This window comes from Mustela lutreola, chromosome 7 (genome assembly GCF_030435805.1).
Source record: "Mustela lutreola isolate mMusLut2 chromosome 7, mMusLut2.pri, whole genome shotgun sequence".
In the NCBI taxonomy this organism is placed as follows: domain Eukaryota; kingdom Metazoa; phylum Chordata; class Mammalia; order Carnivora; family Mustelidae; genus Mustela; species Mustela lutreola.
Window position 1 is genome coordinate 8,858,109 of NC_081296.1, and position 19,621 is coordinate 8,877,729.

Genomic DNA, 19,621 nt, shown 5'->3' on the forward strand with positions numbered 1-19,621 from the left:
TTTTCTGCCGGTCCGCTGCCTGTCTTTTTATTCTTTTGCCAGTGCCTTCTACAGAAGAAGCTTTTAATTTTGATGAAGGCCAACTTACTAATTTTTTCTTGTATGGATTGTGCTTTTGATGTTGCTGCTAGAAACTCTTTGCCATTCCCCAAGTTGCGAGACTTCCTCCTATGTTTTCTTGTAGAGGTTTTATGAGTTTAGATTTTACAGATAGACCTTTGACACACTGCAAGCTAATTTTTGCTTATGCCATGAGAATAATAAGTTGTTAACTTTGATGAAGCCCAATATCAATTTTTTATTTTCTATTTAGTACTTTCTATGTCCTAAGAAATCTTTGCCTTCCCCAGGCGCCTGGGTGGCTCAGTGGGTTACAGCCTCTGCCTCTGGCTCAGGTCATGATCTCAGGGTCCTGGGATGGAGACCCGCATCGGGCTTTCTGCTCAGCAGGGAGCCTGCTTCCCCCTCTCTCTCTGCCTGCCTCTCTGCCTACTTGTGATCTCTCTCCCTCTCTCTTTCAAATAAATAAATAAAACTTTAAAAAATGCTACAAGAAATCGTTGCCTTCCTGAGGTGGCTAAAATATTTTCCAGTGTTTTCTTTAAAACGGATAATGTTTTTAGCCTTTACATTTAGACCCATAATCCATCTCAAATTGATTCTTACATATGGTACAAAGTAGGGTGGAGTTCATTTCCCCTCTAGCATTCCAGCATCATTTGTTGAAAATACTTTCTTTTCCCCACTGACTTGCTTGGATGCCCATCAGTGGTATTTTTTACAAGACAAACTGCAGTTAAAAATCTACTCTGAGCAATATCCTCTCTCTTTTTTTTACTCCTTGATTTACGAAACACTTTCCGAGACGCTACGGTAGACAGGCAGTGTGTTAGGAACAAGGGATACGTGGGTGAAACATGGGTGAATAAGAACACATCTCCTGCCCTCTGGATGGTTATATCCAAGAGAAGAAGTAGTCATTCAAACACACAAGGATGGAAGGTAGAGAAAATGCTGCAACAGAGATTCTGTTCTGTATGGGGGCGGACAGAGGAGGGAGAGATTGGGTTTTTAGGGGCATTTCGGGGAAAGTATCTCAGGGAAGGAGATATCTGAGCTGTTCTTAAAGGAAATGTAAGAGAATGAGGGAAATTTAAGAGGTACATACAGTAGATAGGGAGGCAAGGGGAGCACTTTGAGCAGGGGGAACAGCATAGGCAAGGAGACAGGATGGGAAGCAGCCTGGAAATTGTAGGGGCTTGTAAGTATTTGCTGAATATATTGGTCTGGTGCTCATTCTGGACTGGAGATCCTTAGTAACTTTCCTCTGCCAAAAACAGGGTAAATAAATCCACAGCTTTCAGCATGTGCCCTCAGTTGGTGGGAGGGTCTTTAAATTGTATATTTTAGAGAAGGCCCTCTGTCCAGAGAGTCTCTATCTTTCATGAAACTCTAGGACAGGTGTCATCACCTCCATAGTAAAAGTCAACTTCATTTGCTACAGCTTTTGGCTACATTTTTGCTACAGCTGTTTCTAAGGGAAACAGCAGGAACTTACCACTTCATTGATGGCTTTGATGAGGAAAAGACCATCCTTGTAAAAATAGAACAGTCTAGCAATGCCTGAAACAGAGAAGGTAAGGCAGACAAATGAATCAAAGAACTGGAATTTTAGATCTGACTTTCTGAATTATCAGCTTGCGCTCACGGGTCCTTAAGCCTCCTCCTGGCCTCTCGGTCTCCCTGGCTTCCTCCACCCCTGACTTGACATGTTCAGGCTGTTCTCCCTGCTGGGTTCTCTCTGCCTACCGTGGCCCATTCTCTGGTCCCGGAAGCCTCTGTAAGACACTCCTAACTCGCTCTGACACCCATAATCCAGAAAGACAAAGGCAAAGGTCCCATTGTGGGCGAAGGTCTAACTCAACCCAATAAACCACCACAGGATATCTGCTGCAGGACCACAGATGTGCCAGGGACAGCCATGCATTACACTGAAGTCACACAGACGTGAAACCCAGCGGATGTAACGCAGTGTGATAAAATACAATCCTATCTTTAGACCAAATTCCTCTTGAATTCAACGTTCCCCCTCTAGCTGTGTCAAAAAGCACACGCTCAAATTAGAGAAGAGTTTCCAAAATAGTACCAAGAATACCCCAATATCCCTCAGCTCACTTCCCCAATGATAGCATCTTACAAAACCAGAGTATGATTTTTCCTTTCATTGTAACAGCCCGTGCCTTGGTTCAGACCTTCATCATTTCTCTCCTTGATGGAAGCAACAGTCTTCTTGGTCTCTCTCCCTCCCTCTTTCCTCCTTTCTCCCTCGCTTCCTTTCCTTTCTTTCTCTCTCTATCACTCTCTCTGTCTTTCTTTCTCAACAGAAGATAGGTTTATTTGGGGATAGTACAGAATTGCAGCCCCGGACAAGCCAACTACTACACAACTGCATCTCTTTCTCTCATTTTGACTCACCCCTACCACGGCACCCTTCCTAAAACACCAGTCTGGGCGGCTCACTCTCCTGCAGTGCACTGTCCTCCTCAACACTGTCTATGGCTCTGGGTACTCTTGTCCCCATGAAGGCCTGGTTCAGCGTCAGGCTGAGGGGAAGAAACGATCCCTACTTTATTCGAGCAGCGGGATTTCTGAGTGCCCAAAGGGTGTGAGCTCCGGGTCCATGCTGGCTGGGCAGCACCCTGCCTGTGCTACTCTCCTTCTACATCATCCCAAGTAAGTTATTTAACCTCAATGCCTCAGTGGCTTCTTCTGAAAAACAGGGTTAAGAAATTCTACTTACCTCCCAGGGCTCTTGTGAGGGTTGCATGGGTCAGCTTATGAGCAATGTTAGACTAGTGCTTTGCACACTATCATGGTCTGTGTGTGTGAGTTAATACTATGTGACCAGGGAGAAGGCTCCAGGTCTGGCCCCACCCATACCTAGAAAGGAGATTATATTGGAACAGTCTACAGATAACTATATATTTGGCTTAAAAAAAAAAAAAAAAGAGGAAGAACATGTACCCATTTCATCCACAGGAACAATAAGTATTTCACTCCCCAAATCTGTGGCCCAGATGGAAGTGACATCCACCTTAAGTTTCTCCCAACCATATACTCGTTTGGCACTGTACAGATTATAGATGGAGAATCCTTTGGCTCCTCCAATAAAGACATAGTCTTGGGAAATCGCCATACAATTTGGCATTTTGTTGAGCTGAGGAAACAAAAAAACAAAGGAAGAAGGAATGATTTTCAGTTGCCACCATCTGCAAGAACGTGAGCTAACTTTGCAAAGAGGCATGTGGGCCCTTCCTAGGTAGAATACCGCCCCCAAACAGTGCTCACCTAAGTATTTTGCCCAAGCATCAGGAAAGTCATAGCATTCTACTTTTAGGAGAAAATAGCCAGAGAAAACAGCCAAATTGAGAATAAGTACACATTTACAAGACTAACCATGACCACAGGTCCTGTGATGAGTAGACAATTGTCCCTGTTCCCTGTACTTTTATCATCTAGAATGCCGTGGAAACGCTGAGACACTGGCAGATTCCCAATCATCAAGCAAGAGAGTGATTAAAGTATTCAGAAGCATTTTTAAATAACAACAGAATATAAAAGACTTTCTGTATAATCTCCAACTAATCAGAATACCCATTTCTTCCAAGCAATTACTAGATCAATTTTTTAAATTAATTAATTAACTAATTAATTAATTAATTTAAACGCCATGCTACTTGCTGGGTAGAGGGACCATTAACCATGGCTGTCTTTTTTTTTTTTTTTAAGATTTTGTTTATTTGACAGAGATTACAGGTAGGCAGAGAGGCAGGCAGAGAGAGAGGGGGAAGCAGGCTCCCCGCGGAGCAGAGAGCCCAACACGGAACTCGATCCCAGGACGCTGAGATCATGACCTGAGCTGAAGGCAGTGGCCCAACCCACTGAGCCACCCAGGTGCCCTACTAGATCCATTTTAATCAACATCAGCAAGCCTAGTAATCTTTCAGAAATGCACCTGTCTTAATGAGGGAAGGTTCCTTGTAGGAGCTCCTTCCCTGGATCAGGCATTTTCATTTATCAACACTCTACTGGGAAACAGGGACTCCTGGTCAGCACCTCCATACCTTGCTTTCTATAAGTGGAGCGTAGATGGTGGGCTGGGTCTGGCTGAACTCAACTTTCCTCCGTGCCTCCCTTTCCTGGATAACTTCCCAACACTTGTCAAACAGAAGGTTCACCATCTTGTTGATCATGCGGTAAGGCTGTGGCAGAGGATCCACCTCCTCACCCAAATCTATGAAGACATAATCATCTTCATCATCCTTCGGCCAGTCCTTCTCTGTTGGGGATGGCACCTCGAGCACCCCCTTTCTCATAAAACTGGAGACTTGACTTCCTCTGGGGGTTGACATCACAGAAGCTGGTACTGGGAGCATCTAGGAAACTTGGAAAAGCTGACAAAGGAAGCAAGCAGAGGTCCTTTGAGAAAAAAGAGAAGTTACCAGAAGACAGCACATCTCCCTCTCTAGCACAAAAATCCCTGGGAACTATTTATTCTAGAGACTGGTGCTTTCCTTATTTATCACGGGATTGTTACCACATTACTAAAGTATGCCCTTCATATAATAAGGATATCAGCAGAACTGGGTATTAATGAGTCACATCTTCCAGAATAGCTCAAGATGATGGGTGCGATGGCACAGGGAGAGGAAATGTGGCATCCTTGTTGTCTTTCTCCAGCTCCTGCTCAGAGAGTGTCTGTCTGGGTCCCACCTCTCTCCTACAACTTAGGTCTTCTCTTCCTTCTTGCATCTCTGCAAGTGGCTATGGCCAGGCCTGCTGGGTAGTGAGCCAGAACGGCTCTCCTTCCTTCCCCTCATCTCTGACCAGATGCCATCCAAGCACTTCGAATCCTTGCCGTCTCGTTTGGTCCTTTCTCTCTAGGCCCACTGCTTCTGACTGGCAGTTCTGTAGACAGAGAGCCCATGGCCTGTGAGATTTTTCTAGGGCCTCTAGAAATGTTTGAGACTCGGGGGAAAAAATGGACTAAAACAAAACGAAATCCCCAAGAAATGAAAATAATTAAACATTCACAAAACTATCACAACTTATCAGCTCCAGGTTGTGTGTGTGCATAGCATTTCAGTCCATAGAAAAGAACAAGTAACCTGAACTTCATCGAACTCAAAACTGTACAAATTATAAAAAGGCTCTCAAAATCACAGGTAAATAAAGGCATTTAATGTGGCACATGGGGTCCATTCTGAGATGATTCACATGTAGTGGAGTGGGGGTCTTGCATTGTCAGAGCACTGGGTGGGGGGCATGGAACCCTTGTAGAAATCTACTGCGATCCTCTTACCTCACCCGTTAGGGTTCATCTGTGATGTTTCTGGTGCATAGCCAGAGGAGCTAGCTGAGCCCCAATATGACAGAAGAGAGCCACCTGAAATCACGGGTAGGAACAGTAAGCTGAACTCACACCAGGAATAATGCCGGTTTCCACCGAGGAGAATGGGAAGCCTCATAATTCACAAACACTGGGTGAAGTGACCAGAAGTTCTTGCCAAGCAAGGCAAAAATTAGCCCTGGAATTAACGTTGCTCTGGTACTGCTAGTCAAATCTTAGAAGTGACAAGATCAAAAAATTGCTAAGTAACTTCATGGCATACCAGAGCAAACTCAACAATATTTATAGGAAAACAGAAATATCCAGCATCCAATGAAATAAATATCTGGGATCCAATTAAAAAAAAAAAAAAAAGACCGGGCATGCAGAGGCAAGAAACTCACAAAGAGAAAAGTCAGGCAACTGAAGCTGACTCATCATCAACGCACTTATTAGAACTAGCAGATAAAACAGTTATAAATGGGGCGCCTGGGTGGCTCAGTGGGTTAGGCCGCTGCCTTCGGCTCAGGTCATGATCTCAGGGTCCTGGGATCGAGTCCCGCATCGGGCTCTCTGCTCAGCAGGGAGCCTGCTTCCTCCTCTCTCTCTCTCTGCCTGCCTCTCTGCCTACTTGTGATCTCTCTCTGTCAAATAAATAAATAAAAATCTTTTAAAAAAAAACAGTTATAAATGTATTTTATGTGTTTAAAAACCAAGAGGAAATGTTCGCTAGAGATGTGGAAGAAACCCAAACTGAACTTCCCAAGATGAAAACTACAGTGTCTAAGATGAAGAGTACATTCGATCAGATTAATCACAAGCTCTTCAGAGCAAAACAAATTAGATGGACAGAGGATTAGGAAATTTGAAGATACAGCATTAGAAACACTTAAACAAAGAGAGAGAGGAAAAAAAAATGAAGAAAGGTGTGGGAGAACCTGAAGTAGTCTAATTTAAGTGTGATTGAAATCCCCAAAGGAGGGAAGAGGCAAAAAACCAAAAACGAAACAAAACAAAAAACCCTGCAGAAATAGACAAAATATTTCTAAATTTGATGAAACTGTAAACTCACAGATTCAAGAAGAACACAAGCCCTAAGCAAAGGAAACATGAAGAAATCTACACCAAGGCACATCATGGGCAAAACCCTTGATAAAGACAAAATTTGATGAAGACATACCCCCACGCACTGCGAGTGTGCTTGGGCTCTGCTCCCTTGTCCTAATTCTATGCAACACCCCCCCCCCATGTCCGTGAGCACTCCTCTCTCTCAAATAAATAAATAAAATCTTTAAAAATATACACTTGTTTTTAAAGATTTTATTTATTTATTTGACAGAGATCACAAGTAGGCAGAGAGGCAGGCAGAGAGAGGGGAAGGGAAGCAGGCTCCCCACTGAGCAGAGAGCCTGATTCGGGACTCGATCCCAAGACCCTGGGATCATGACCTGAGCCGAAGGCAGAGGCTTTAACCCACTGAGCCACCCAGGCACCCCCAAAATAAATATTTTTTAAAAATAATTTAAAAATAACCATACGGTATGTGGGTCTTTATTTGTAATCCTCCCCCTGGCCTGCAAATGTTAAGGGCAGGCCTGACCAAGGGAATAAAGGTTACAAAAATAAACTTTCTGATTGTAGGGGGTATATTTTGTAATATTACTATTATAGAGCGGGTGGGATTCCATGTCTTCAAGCCCCAAAGAACCAACGCTCAGTGCTGCAATTTCGCCGGAATCTATTTCTGCCTCAACTTTGTTCATAGTAGCCCCTCTAGGATTTCCTCAGGTGGCAATCTTGAGTTCTTAACGATCCGCACAGAAAATTCTCCCGCTTTACCTGACTCCCCATGCTGGAAATACATGCCACGTGTTGGGTTATCTCTGCTCTATTTCCTACCCCAAACTGGAGCTGGGGTTGCTCAAGGGAAACCGAGGTACAGAGGTGGGACACGATTAGGCCCCAAAGTCCCCAAGCAAAACCTCAGGGGACTCTCCATTCGGGATGCCGCATGGGGTTCCGGAGTGCTCAGGATCTCCGGAAAGGTCAGAGGCTGGGGAGATCCCCCACCCCGCGTCCTCCTCTAACAGATCCTAGATGTCAAGGAGCATCAGGAGATTCCCCCACCCCCCACCCCGAGTCCCCCTCTAGGAGACCCTAGATGTCGAGGGGCCTCCAGAGACACGCGGGGAACCGCTGAACCCAAGCGGAGAAGCCAAGTTTCCGCTCACCTGGGCCGGGAGCGTGGCGTCGCCTTAGTAACCACCACTTCCGGTCCCCACCGGAAGCCCGCGAAGTCGTTCTAAGGAAGGCGCGCCCGCCCCCACGGGGGAGGGGAGATTGAGCTTCTCCCGAGGGGACCCGGCGAAGCCCTTGAGGACTCGCGACTGAACTCGGGGCGACACGTGGCCTCGGGCCGGAAGCCATGGACACCTTCATCCGCTTCACCAACCAAACGCAGGGCCGGGACCGACTCTTCAGGTGAGTCGGGTGCCCGCGACCTCCACCCCCTTCCCAGTGCTGCGACCTGAGCCGGGTCTCGGGTCCCCCGGCTTCCGGAGGAGGGGCTCGCCCCGTGGACGGCGGCAGGACGGAGTTCGGTTCCGGAGCCCTTCTCGCAGGCAGCCTGGCGGACCGGACCCCGCCGTCCGCCCGAGCCTCCGCGGGACAGCCCGGTGTGTGGCCCCGCAGCCGCCCGGGGCCCTGACCGTGTTGGACCAGTCCAGCAGCGTTCCTCTAACCTGGGGAAGGCCGGGACCTCTCCACTCAGCCTTCCTCCCGGCACTTTAAAATTTTTTTTAAAGATTTTATTTTTTTAAGTAATCTCTGTACCCAAGGTGGGGCTCGAATTGGCAACCCCGAGATGAAGAGTCCGCGGCTCCACCGCCTGAGCCAGCCAGGCGTCCCCGGGATTTGTTTTTTTTTTTCTAAGATGAACTTTGGGCTGACATTTGTGACCCGGGAAGCCAGCCATTTGGTTATGGCTTCACATAATCCATGAAATGCTTACGGAGAGACAGAATTTGTATTTATCTACTATTATTGCCCGGTCTATCTCATTGAGATTGTAGGGCAGGAAAAATTCTCCCCCTACCCTCAACGTCTTTCAACTAGACTAAGAATTACATTTACACGGAACAGCTTCACAGGAGGGGGAGAAAAGAAAAAGGTGCGTGCACAGAGTCCCATATTTGAAATTCAGACCTAGAGAAATGACCCAGGCAGGCACTTTTTATACATTTTAGACAGACAATAACATTTGTGAGGAATTGACAGGATAAAGAAAACAGGTGTTTGAGAGCTGCATTTAGGAGGGAATCCTGAACAGGATTTAAGCCGATGTAGCAGGATTCCGGAAAAAAAGTAACGAGGTTGTTTCTACAACTTTCTCCGTTTTAAAGCCCCTGTGTCTGGTGATAAGCATGTCTTTTGACTTCGGTAGTACAGGGAGGGTATCTTTCACATGGGAGATGTGTTTTCTGGGTCTGAGTGTCCCTGCACCAGCTGTTTCTTAAGTAACTTTCTTACTTAAAATAATCAGTGTGCCCGAGTGATACACTTTGGGGTGGCTTACCCTTGGCTGCTACACTTCCCCTTTCTGAAACTTTCCTGGACGTTTCCTACATTAAAAGTTGAGCTGATAGATGGTCCTGTCTCGTTGAACCAGCGACTCAGTTCTGACAATAGGTCATTTTAGTTAAACTCATTTCAGGAGGTGGTGACGCAAGAGTGTTCTCAGAGTTAGGCCTGTGGTTCAGATAATCAGGTAATAAGGAATTTCGATGAAAACAAAAGAAAAACAATGATTCATGATCGGATCAAATTACACACCAGTTTCTGAGTTCTGAGTATAGCCAGTCAAGGATTTCTAGTTGGCAGGTTTAAAGGATCTTTATATCAAGTGAGGGCAGGCAGTGGCCATCTGTCAGAATTGCTTGGTTTGTAGTTTGAGTGTCTCTGGTGATCATTTTGAGTGGCTCACAGAGCACCAGGCATGAAAATTGCTCATGTGTGAGCTGTTGTGGTTTTTCTAAAGTTCACATCAACTTGTTCATGCTCCATGTGCAGGGCTTTAGGAAAAAGGGCAGTTTTAGTTACTTATGATTTTCTTTTCTTTTTTTTTTTTTTTTTAAAGATTTTATTTATTTATTTGACAGACAGAGATCACAAGCAGGCAGACAGGCAGGCAGAGAGAGAGGAGAGGAGGAAGCAGGCTCCCCGCAGAGCAGAGCGCCCGACGCTGGACTCGATCCCAGGACCCTGAGATCATGACCTGAGCCGAAGGCAGCGGCTTAACCCACTGAGCCACCCAGGTGCCCCTACTTATGATTTTCAATCAAGAATATAAAAAATATTAGTTTGGAAAATTGTAACCAAGCATTGGAAGAAACTGGAAGAAACCAGGACCTAGTCCAGTTCATAAAAAATTGTTATTTGAACCTAATATCCACAAAGTTGTGTTATTGCAACATAGTTTTGTTTTTGTATCATCAGTTTCATTTTACCAATTAAGACTAATTAAGACTAATTTCTTTGCAAAAATATATCTAGTTTGGAGAAACTTGGCCTGGTTATTTACATAAGTGCAGCAAAAATACTGCTTAATCATACAGGCCTTTTAAAATCTGCTTTGCTGGAACTTTTTGTAAGGAATCTTTTTGATTCCAGAAGTCAAGCCAAAGACTTGCCTTCAGCTGTCACCTTTAATACCTAGAGATTAAGGCTAATTCCTCTCCTCTTGAGGTCCCCAAAATATCCTGAGGTTTTTGCACCTGTCAGGAGGTGACTTACTCACCTGGTAGGGCTCCTGGGAACCTGGTAAGCAAGCTGTCAGACTCTTTTTCCAAAGGGCTTTACTGGCTCCATAGATCACCCTTAGGCCTTCAAACTGTCTAGTCATATCTGAGTTAAAGCTTGTCTCCCAAATGTGACATTCCAGTCACAGCCTTTGAACATAACCCATGCTTCCAATTGTGTCCTGTCACAAGGAGAGCAAACTCTTACTGAACTTGGCCAAATAAATATGTTGTCAAAAATATATAAGAATTCAGTGGGTGTTTTTGAATTCTGAAGGGATCAGATAGGGAGAAAAAAAAATTGTTGTAAATCGTAGCTTAAGAGAAGAAATTTTCTTAAATCTGGAAAACAAAACATTAAAAATTTATCAATATTTTAAGCAAAAATGTCACAATTATAATTATCCTTCTCAGTTCATTTAATCCCTTGTTATTTTTTCTTGATCTGCTTTAATTCAGTTCTCCTGTTAGTTCCAGAAATTCTTTCCCAGTTCAGTTTTATGGTCTTAAGGTTATTGGAAACCTGTATTTGTCAAAGTTCCTTATTATGAATCTCTCAAGATCAAACACATTTGCAGGAAGCTTTTGTAAAAGGATCTGAGTAAAAATGTAAGAATGACAAAAAAGTTTAAAATGGCCATGGTTGAAGAGCTGATTCAAGTTTGTCAGGGAGGAAGAATTCCTGTTCCCTCAAAGATCCTTCTAGACTAAGAATCAAGTGGACCTGAGACAGATTAAAAAGAGAAAATCAGATTTAACAGGTGTACACAGGGTGTCCACGTAGACATGAAAATTCCAAAGACAGGAAAAATGAGGGGTGTTTTGTGTGTGTGTGTCTGTCTGTCTCATGCTGAGCTAAGGAGAAGGGAGTAGAGGTCTGGGATTTCAGAGGAAAGGAATGCATTTTACAGTCCTAAGGAGGGCAGGTTCTCGGTAATGAACTGTTTGCCCTACCATACCGATGGGTCATTCAGATAAAATTTATCTTTGCTAATAACGCTTTTGCTAGGAAAGACCCTCAATTTAGATTCTATGTAGTTAAGGGAGGGGCAGAAAGTTCTCTTGAGCTGTCAGGATCTGAGAGTAGTAGGATTAGGAAAAAAGTAACAAGGTTTGCTTCTACAACTTTCTCAGTTTTAAAGCGCCTATCTCTGGTGATAAGGATGTCTTTTGACTTCCTTAGTACAGGGAAGATATTTTTCACATGGGAGATGTGTTTCCTGCTTTCTGGGGGACAGAGGAGGGTCTGAGTGTCCCTGCACTGGCTGTTTCTTAAGTAACTTTTATTTAAAATAATCAATGGGCACATTTGAGGGCAGCCTGCTCTTGGCCGCTGCAAGATTCTGCGTGTGAGATAGTTCTGTGAACTGTAAAACCAGGCACTGTGTGGAGAGCACCAGACAGGGCTGATGCACCTCTGCAGTACCTGCTATGCTACTGGAAATACTGAACAGAGGTTGTGCTTTCGTACTAATTAGTTCATGATGTTTCTTTTAGAAATTTGGTTGATTCTTGCTCAGTAGTAAAGAAGGAATAATTAGGGTTGTGGTTTCATTTAACAGCTTTCCCTTCTCTTCTGAGTGTGCCAGGGCTGACACAAACAGGCCAGTGTGCAGAGCCCTGATCATGAGATTTTCCAAAACCGACTTGATGCCAGATTTTGTTCTCAATATGTTACCACTGTTAATCCATTTAACCCTCATCACAACCCTGAGAGGTAGAGATTCTAAGTGATTCCCATTTCACAGATAGGGACACTGAAGCTGGAGGTTAATAGGAACACAGTGGCAGAGCTGAGATTTAAATCCACACAGGTAACTCTCGTGCCCACCACCATGGTAATGACCAGCCCCTACCACTGTAGTAATTTATTTGATAGGTTTTTTTTTAAATGGTCGCACTGTGTACAAGCTTCATTAAAAAGAAGGCTTCAAATGCAGTGCACTTGGAATGTACCCTGCAAGCTTCATTAGGGAGGTTGGTTAGTAAAATAATTGTTTTAGATATACTTTTCACCAAGATCTGAGATCTCTAGGATTCATTTCCCAAGCCCTGTGGTTATCTATAGCTCCTGTGAACTAACTGGCATTCATAAAATAATACCTGGGTTTTGGACACGTTGCTGCTATTAGCCCAAATCTGAGAAGGGGACTTACTGGCATGACCGACTTGAGCTAGGCCTATAGCCAGGAAACTGCTTTAAAAATTCTTCTTACTTTGGGGCGCCTGGGTGGCTCAGTGGGTTAAGCCGCTGCCTTCGGCTCAGGTCATGATCTCAGGGTACTGGGATCGAGTCCCGCATCGGGCTCTCTGCTCAGCAGGGAGCCTGCTTCCTTCTCTCTCTCTCTGCCTGCCTCTCAGTGTACTTGTGATTTCTCTCTGTCAAATAAATAAATAAAATCTTTAAGAAAAAAAAAAAAATTCTTCTTACTTCATCCGCAATAACAGTTTCTCCATTTCGGAAAATGTGCCCCATTTTTATTGAGAATCATATCTGTAGCTTGAAGGGATTCCAGTGCAGTTAGAGGCTTGTGGGAAACAGGCAGCCACTTCATTAAATGGATTCCAGTGCGTTTAGATGTTCGAGCATGTGTCACAGGATTTTTCATGGGTTCCATTGCTGTTAATGAGGCAGTGTTACTTGTAGTCATAATAATGATCGCTTTACTGGCTACTATTAAGCAGGAGTCCATATTTATATAAAATCCTAACTAGTTTTGTTTTTTAAAAAAAGATTTTATTTATTTATTTGACAGAGATCACAGGCAGGCAGAGAGAGAGGGGGAAGCAGGCTCCCCGCAGAGCAGAGAGCCCACTGTGGGGCTCGATCCCAGGACCCTGAGATCATGACCCGAGCTGAAGGCAGAGGCTTTAACCCACTGAACCACCCAGGCGCCCCCAAATCCTAACTAGTTTTGAAAGACAAATGTAAAAACCTATCTCTACATATTCATGCATTGATGTGTGTTTAATCCTTTTGCAAAAAATTCACAACCGAACTTTTCTTTCAGTTCTGGTTGGAGTGTGTGTCTGATCACATAAGTAGTTGGCGATAGGTACAAGGTTCATTTTAGAAATCGGAAAAATCGTTCTACACAGGAGAAAAGAAAGACTAGGGATTGCTGCAGACTTAGTATGAGGGAGATTTTTGTGCCATTTCCACTGTGCCTCTACCCATTTCTCTGTGCCAGCAACAGGCCATTTGAAGGGCTGTTCACTGTTACCTCACCGTTCTGTTTCATTACCTTTGTGTCACATTTCTGCCCCATGTTCTGCCCTTTAGCCCCGTGGAGTGACTGTTACAGAATTGTGCTCTTGTAAGAGCCACTTATGTGAGAACTTGTCTTGGAAACTTCGCTTTTAGCAACACGTGTTTCTCCTTTCCTTACTTCATGATTCAAATTTCATTTGGCTTGTAAATCATTCTCCTCATTTTTTTTTTTTTCCATTCCAGAGCCACTCAATACACATGCATGTTGCTTAGATACTTGTTAGAGCCTAAAGCTGGCAAAGAGAAGGTGGTACTGAAGCTCAAGAAACTGGAGACCAGTGTGAGCACTGGCCGCAAATGTAAGTACCCTGTCTCGTGAGGGACAGTGGCTCCCGGTTTCAAATCGTCAGACCCTGCAGTTCACAAAATACTTTCTAGATCGTTAATTTTTTTTTTTAAGATTTTATTTATTTATTTGACAGAGATCCCAAGTAGGCAGATAGGCAGAGAGGGGGAAGCAGGCTCCCCGCTGAGCAGAGAGCCCGATGCGGGGTTCGATCCCAGGACCCTGAGATCATGACCTGAGCTGAAGGCAGAGGCTTAACCTACTCAGCCACCCAGGTGCCCCCAGATCTTTAATTTCTAATCCTCGAGGTTTTCTGGTGAAGTCGACCAGGAAGGCTGCCCTCTCAAAAGGAGAGGCCAAGAAGACTGAATGTTTTGCTGCAGACTGTTCACAAACACCCTCCTTTGTGCACAGTTGGTGCTACGCTGTACCTTTCTGCTTAATCATAGCCTGTGTTAGTTAGCTCACCTTTAGTTCTTAGAGTTAGGCAATGTCTTGGCCATCCTTGACATGAGCTTCTGCCTACAGTAGGTAGGCAGAGAGGTTAGAATGGAATGTAGACATCCCATGTTGAACAATCATTTTTTTTTTTAAGATTTTATTTATTTGACAGACAGAGATCCCAAGTAGGCAGACAGGCAGGCAGAGGGAGAGAGGAGGAAGCAGGCCCCCCGCCGAGCAGAGAGCCGAAGGCAGAGGCCCTAACCCACTGAGCCACCCAGGCGCCCCTGAACAATCATTTTGAGCACCTACTTTAGGTATAGCTGAGCTTTACGAGAGAAATAAGATTGCATTGTATAAATAATGATACAAGATTTAGTGCCAGATATATTAGCTAGGATAGAAGCGGGGGAAAAGATTTGGGAGGCGGTGGAACTTGAGGTATAGCTAAGAGAGAAAGGGAAGGAAGGCCTTGAAGGGTGATTTCCCCTGCGAAGGCTCAGAATTGTTAGGAACAAACCATTGTATTACGAGGTCATGAGGAAACTAGCTTGACAGAGCACTTAGGTTGTCGAGTGGAGGGATGTTGGAGGATAGGACGAGCTGGTTTTGGATGGCTTTGAAGGGTAGGATTAGCAGTTTTCAGAATTTTTAGTATGTTAGAGCTTACAGGTCCTTTAGAGGTAAGGTTCTGAAGTCTGGAAAGGACTTACCCAGGGTCATTCAGCCAGTTGATGCCAGAGCCAGAACTGGAACCCAGGATAGTCCATTACACAATCTGGTTTGTGTATTTTTGATAAAATCATACCAGACATTCTCGTGAGATTGTAAGTCTCTTGAGGGTAGCTACTTTTGAGCATTTGCTGAGTCTAGGATATAGTCCTTTAAGGAAAGTACTTTTTTTGTATTCTCCATAATGTGTAGGACTATAACTCCTTCCGCGTAGGTGCTCAAGACATACCTGTTGATTGCTACATCCCTGAGGAACTGAGTTACATGTTCAGATGAGGATATACCTTGCAGTGGTCGATTTAATTCAAGTAGGAGTCACTGACGACAATATTAATGGTTTCCTAGCCACTAACTCCTACTGTCTCTACTTTGTCTTCCTGAGTAGGGAGCCAAAGGGGGATTGGACCACACAGATGGCAAAATGATAATGATGTGGGTTTTTTTGTTTTTTTTTGGCTGGGTACAGTATACTTTATTGATGGTACATGACAAGGTAGGGCTCCCCAAGCCCCTCCCCTTCTTCAGGGGGTCTGGGATGGATAAGAAAAGCCATCTTTTGTTTGGAAAGTAAATAAAATCTAAGGCATTAGACTCGCCAAAAGATTGTTGGCATCTGAGTCAGAGAAATGGCCACAGGGAATCAAAGCTTCTTGTGTGCAGAAATAAATAAGTAAGTAACTAAATAAAGTTGCATCTAAACTTCCTGTTATAGAACTTTTCTTCTAAAGATGTATAACTGGTCATATTCGGATGTCGCAACCACACTCACGACTGACCTTGCCTGAAGGGTGTTGTAAGCCAGTGTTAAGCTGTTCACTGGAACGAAGGTGGTAACTTTATTTAAAGAATCACTGTCTTTTGTGCCTGCCAGGATCATTTTCGGTGTCCTTAATATGCTGTAAAGCCCTTCCTGATTCCCGAGCGAAGACTGAGCCTCACATAGTAGTCAACACACCAGTGCTGGCCTCCCACCCCAATACAGGGCTTCTGCCTTCATATGATATAGTAATTCGATACTCGTTAACCATTGTGGGTTCTTCTCACAGGGTTCAGATTAGGCAACGTGGTACATGCTGTGCAGGCGACCCAGGAGAGCGTTCACGCCACTGACCTGGTGCCCCGCGTATGCCTGACGTTAGCCAACGTGAACCGTGTGCTTTATTTCATCTGTGATACCGTCCTCTGGGTGAGGAGCGTAGGCCTTGCCTCCGGCATTAACAAAGAGAAATGGCGAATGTGGGCTGCCCGCCACTACTACTATTGTCTGCTGCTGAGCCTGGCCAGGGACCTGTACGAGCTCTCCCTGCAGATGGAACAGGCTGCACGCGACAGGGCGAGGGCGGAGCAGTCACTGTCTCAGGAGCCTCTTGGGTACAGCGTGGCCGATGAGGAAACAGAATGGCTCCAGTCCTTCCTCCTCCTCTTGTTCCGATCTCTGAAGAAGCAGCCTCCCTTGCTCCTGGACACAGTGAAGAACTTCTGCGATCTCTTGAACCCCTTGGACCAGCTGGGGATCCATAAGTTCAATCCTGGCATCATTGGACTTGGAGGTCTTGTGTCCTCCATAGCGGGCATCGTCGTCGTGGCGTATCCGCAGATGAAGCTGAGGGTGCGCTGAAGCGGTTTCGGACGGAGACCGGCGCCTGCTTGAAAGACAGCGTCTAGGGTGCGTCTGCGTGAGGCACAGACCGCTGTCAAGCGGCACTTAAAGACTTGTTCGTGGGAGCATTTAGCGACTAGCGGTGTGAGCAAAGGTGGGGCCAAGAATGGAGAATGGGGCACGCGAAGATTTATAGGTGTTTTTTAGAGGGCTGGAGTGGCTTCTGAATTTCTGAGTATTTTCCTTTCGTCTAACATTTATTGAGCATCTTATGCTCATAGTGGGAGCTCATTGTTTGCTAAATGTATAACGATTGAAAAAGGCCCAAACAGTTGAAACATTAATATACAGCAACCTTTGGGGTGCTTTTGTGCAACTACCGTAGGTCTGACATCAGCCCTCTCTCAGACCTAGTAAAGACCTCTTCCTCCTCTGACCAGATACCACCCCCCCACCCCCCCACAGGGCTTCTCCCTCGAGGACCACGGCCCCCCCCCCACAGCCTTTCATCATGGCAGTCCTGCCCTTCCTCTGTCCAGAAGTACAATCAGAAAAGCATCAGGCACCTTCGTGGTAGAAATGGTGACTTTAGGGAGTGCAGCGAGAAAGCAGATATCAGAAGCACGTAGAAAGGACTGGGGGCCCCTAATATGGGAGGTCATGACAGGTGCCTGTGGGTAGCCTGTGACAGATGAGGAAACCGGTTAAAAAAAACAGACCTGCACCTCATTCCTCAGACTCCAAATCCAGTGTTTTTCAAGGATAGTTCATCGCCTTCCTGATTGAGTGGAGGTGTGAGACTCCTGTGTGAAAAGCCTTTTTTAGAACTTTGTTAGTGGTTTATAGAAAAATTAAAGCTGTATCTAGATTCACCAGCCAGATTTTTTTATTTAAAGTCATATAACAGTTCGGGCACTGCTACGTTAATTTTCAACAACAGTTACGCAGTTAAGAAATTTCATGAGTACTCTGAACAGAGGAGCACCACCGTTTTCTATGAGAAATCAGACTTCATATGTGTGGGGCGGTTGGGGAGTGGAAAAGAGCAATGAGGAGAAGGCCATTTATTCATGGTCCTACTTCCCATCTTGGCTGTTGAGTTCTATGTTGATTGCTGATCCCCTGATTTGGGGGAAGTGAAGCAGAAAAAGATTGCCGCCAGGTGGGAGGGTCAATGTCAGTCCTATCAGTGAAGCCATTTCACTTACCTGAATGGAAATGACAAAAGAAACGCGCGCTAAATATGTTTCCCATAAATGTGAATGAGATTCTTAAAAAGCAGCTCAGGTCCTTGGCGCTCATATTTTTCAAGTGTTTAATCAAAATACTTCGGTAATTCTAAGTGAATTGAAAGCTGCTAGGTCAGGGCAAGTAAAAAGTTTGAGCAATTAATTTTACTTTGTCCAGATCCTCTACTGTCCTAGATTAATTATGTCCAATAAATTTCTAGACAAAAGAGACTCCAGTATCTGAGAGTGTGTCCTGGGAATGAGGAAGAGCTGAAAGGGGGGCGAGTCAGAGGTGATCAGGGGGTACACGGCTGGTAGAGCTGCTCTGGTAAAATGAGCTCTTGCCTGGAAGACCCACGCCGAGGAGGAGGATGAAGAAAGATTTAGCCCGGAGCAGCGGGGTGGAAAGAGACCTCTGAGGGGCTCTCATCCAGGACGGCGTCTCCTGCCTCAGCTCTGACAGGTGGCACTCGGGCGTCTGCCTGGAGAAGTTGGTCTCGAATCTGTGGTGGCAGGTTATGGCGGCATCCGTCTCTGTACTTTTGTCCTCTGCAACTTCGTGGGGGCGGGTGATGGGGAGCTTGAGAAATACTACCTGTTCTGGAATTTGTGAAAACCTCAACAGTACCCTCATACCTCCCTCCCTGTGCATCTTTCCCATTTCTAACGAACCCTCCCCACCTCCAAGCCTCCACATTCATGAGGGATTTTAAAAACCGAAGGCATGGGGCACCTGGGTGGCTCAGTGGTTAAAGCCTCTGCCTTCAGCTCAGGTCATGGTCTCAGTCCTGGGATCGAGCCCCGCATCAGACTCTCTGCTCAGCGGGGAGCCTACATTCCCCGCCCCCTGCCTGCCCCTTTGCCTGCTTGTGATCTCTCTCTCTCTGTCAAATAAATAATCTTAAAAAACAAAACAAAACACCAAAGGCGTTTCTAACAGATGGACAGGCCAGCACATTCACAGCTAAATGCTGTTCCCTGAGAATTGACCGAGCAATGAAGCTTTGAATGCCAAGCTTAGCAGTGGGGTCCACTTGTGCACGGGAGGACCAAGGTCCCTATGCTCCTGTGGGAAGGTGGGGGGTGAGGGGAGGAAAGACGGTGACTGTCGCTCAAGCTGGGGCTGGAAGACAGACCGCTCCCGGGGCACTGCCCTGTGCCCTTTCACCGCTTCTCACCTCTCACCCACATTCTGGACTCCCAGCCGAAGCTGCCAGAGGACTGGCTTTGTCAGCAGAGCTTTCTGGCACGGAGCCCTATACACTGTCTGGCCCAGAGCCATGGCTCCAAAGGCTTGGAACCGCCCTTTGGCCCAGTTTGCAATCCAGACAGAGCCTCATGGATAATTCATCCTGAACCTTGAAGTGAGGGTAAAGGCTCCTTTTTTAGATGCTTCCTTTCCTCTCCATTACTGTCTTGTATTTTAAAGATTTTATTTATTTATTTGACAGAGAGAGATCACAAGTAGGCAGAGAGGCAGGCAGAGAGAGAGAGAGGAGGAAGCAGGCTCCCCGCTGAGCAGAGAGCCCGATGCGGGACTCGATCCCAGGACCCTGAGATCATGACCTGAGTCGAAGGCAGCGGCTTAACCCACTGAGCGCCCCAGGCGCCCCACTGTCTTGTATTTTAAAAGTCGAAGTTGGATCAATAAGTATTAAACGTATCATGTACTTATAACTCCTTTTGGAGGCTCCCTGTTTGACTCTCCGTATCTGACCTCTTCTCTGCCTTATATCACAGGTACAGGATTACCAAGGATCCGTCAGAAATCTCCCCATCTCCTTGTCCCTTTCTCCCGTTGCCCACAGCAACAACTTAGTGGAAAGTCAACAATAGAGGTAATTCTACCAACAACAAGGAAAATCAGCTTTGTCCCT

At 45.5% G+C, this 19,621-nt stretch overlaps 2 protein-coding genes across 7 annotated transcripts in view; one reads left to right on the forward strand and one right to left on the reverse strand.

Annotated features, from left to right (window-relative positions):
• Positions 1-7,696, reverse strand: part of WDR93 (WD repeat domain 93) — a 44,668-nt gene extending 36,972 nt beyond the window's left edge. Inside the window, exons 1-5 of one of the 5 annotated variants that reach the window (XM_059180002.1) lie at positions 7,621-7,641; positions 5,363-5,446; positions 4,125-4,454; positions 3,025-3,217; positions 1,559-1,623 (exon numbers count right to left, since the gene is read on the reverse strand). In XM_059180002.1, the coding sequence (XP_059035985.1) occupies positions 1,559-1,623; positions 3,025-3,217; positions 4,125-4,436 (570 nt within the window). In that variant the 5' untranslated portion in view covers positions 4,437-4,454; positions 5,363-5,446; positions 7,621-7,641. Of the gene's footprint in view, positions 1-1,558; positions 1,624-3,024; positions 3,218-4,124; positions 4,455-5,362; positions 5,447-7,228; positions 7,601-7,620 lie in introns of those variants that run through there. The other 4 variants (XM_059180004.1, XM_059180001.1, XM_059180003.1 and 1 more) reach the window with 4 other exon arrangements.
• Positions 7,678-17,975, forward strand: PEX11A (peroxisomal biogenesis factor 11 alpha). 2 transcript variants are annotated; one of them, XM_059180006.1, is made up of 3 exons: positions 7,678-7,870; positions 13,640-13,755; positions 15,962-17,975. In XM_059180006.1, the coding sequence occupies exons 1-3, from the start codon at positions 7,815-7,817 to the stop codon at positions 16,531-16,533; spliced, it is 744 nt and encodes a 247-aa protein (XP_059035989.1). In that variant the 5' UTR covers positions 7,678-7,814; the 3' UTR covers positions 16,534-17,975. The 2 variants fall into 2 exon arrangements, with proteins under 2 accessions (XP_059035989.1, XP_059035990.1); XM_059180007.1 differs by lacking the exon at positions 13,640-13,755 and having other exon boundaries at positions 7,699-7,870.
• The last annotated feature ends 1,646 nt before the right edge of the window (positions 17,976-19,621 follow it).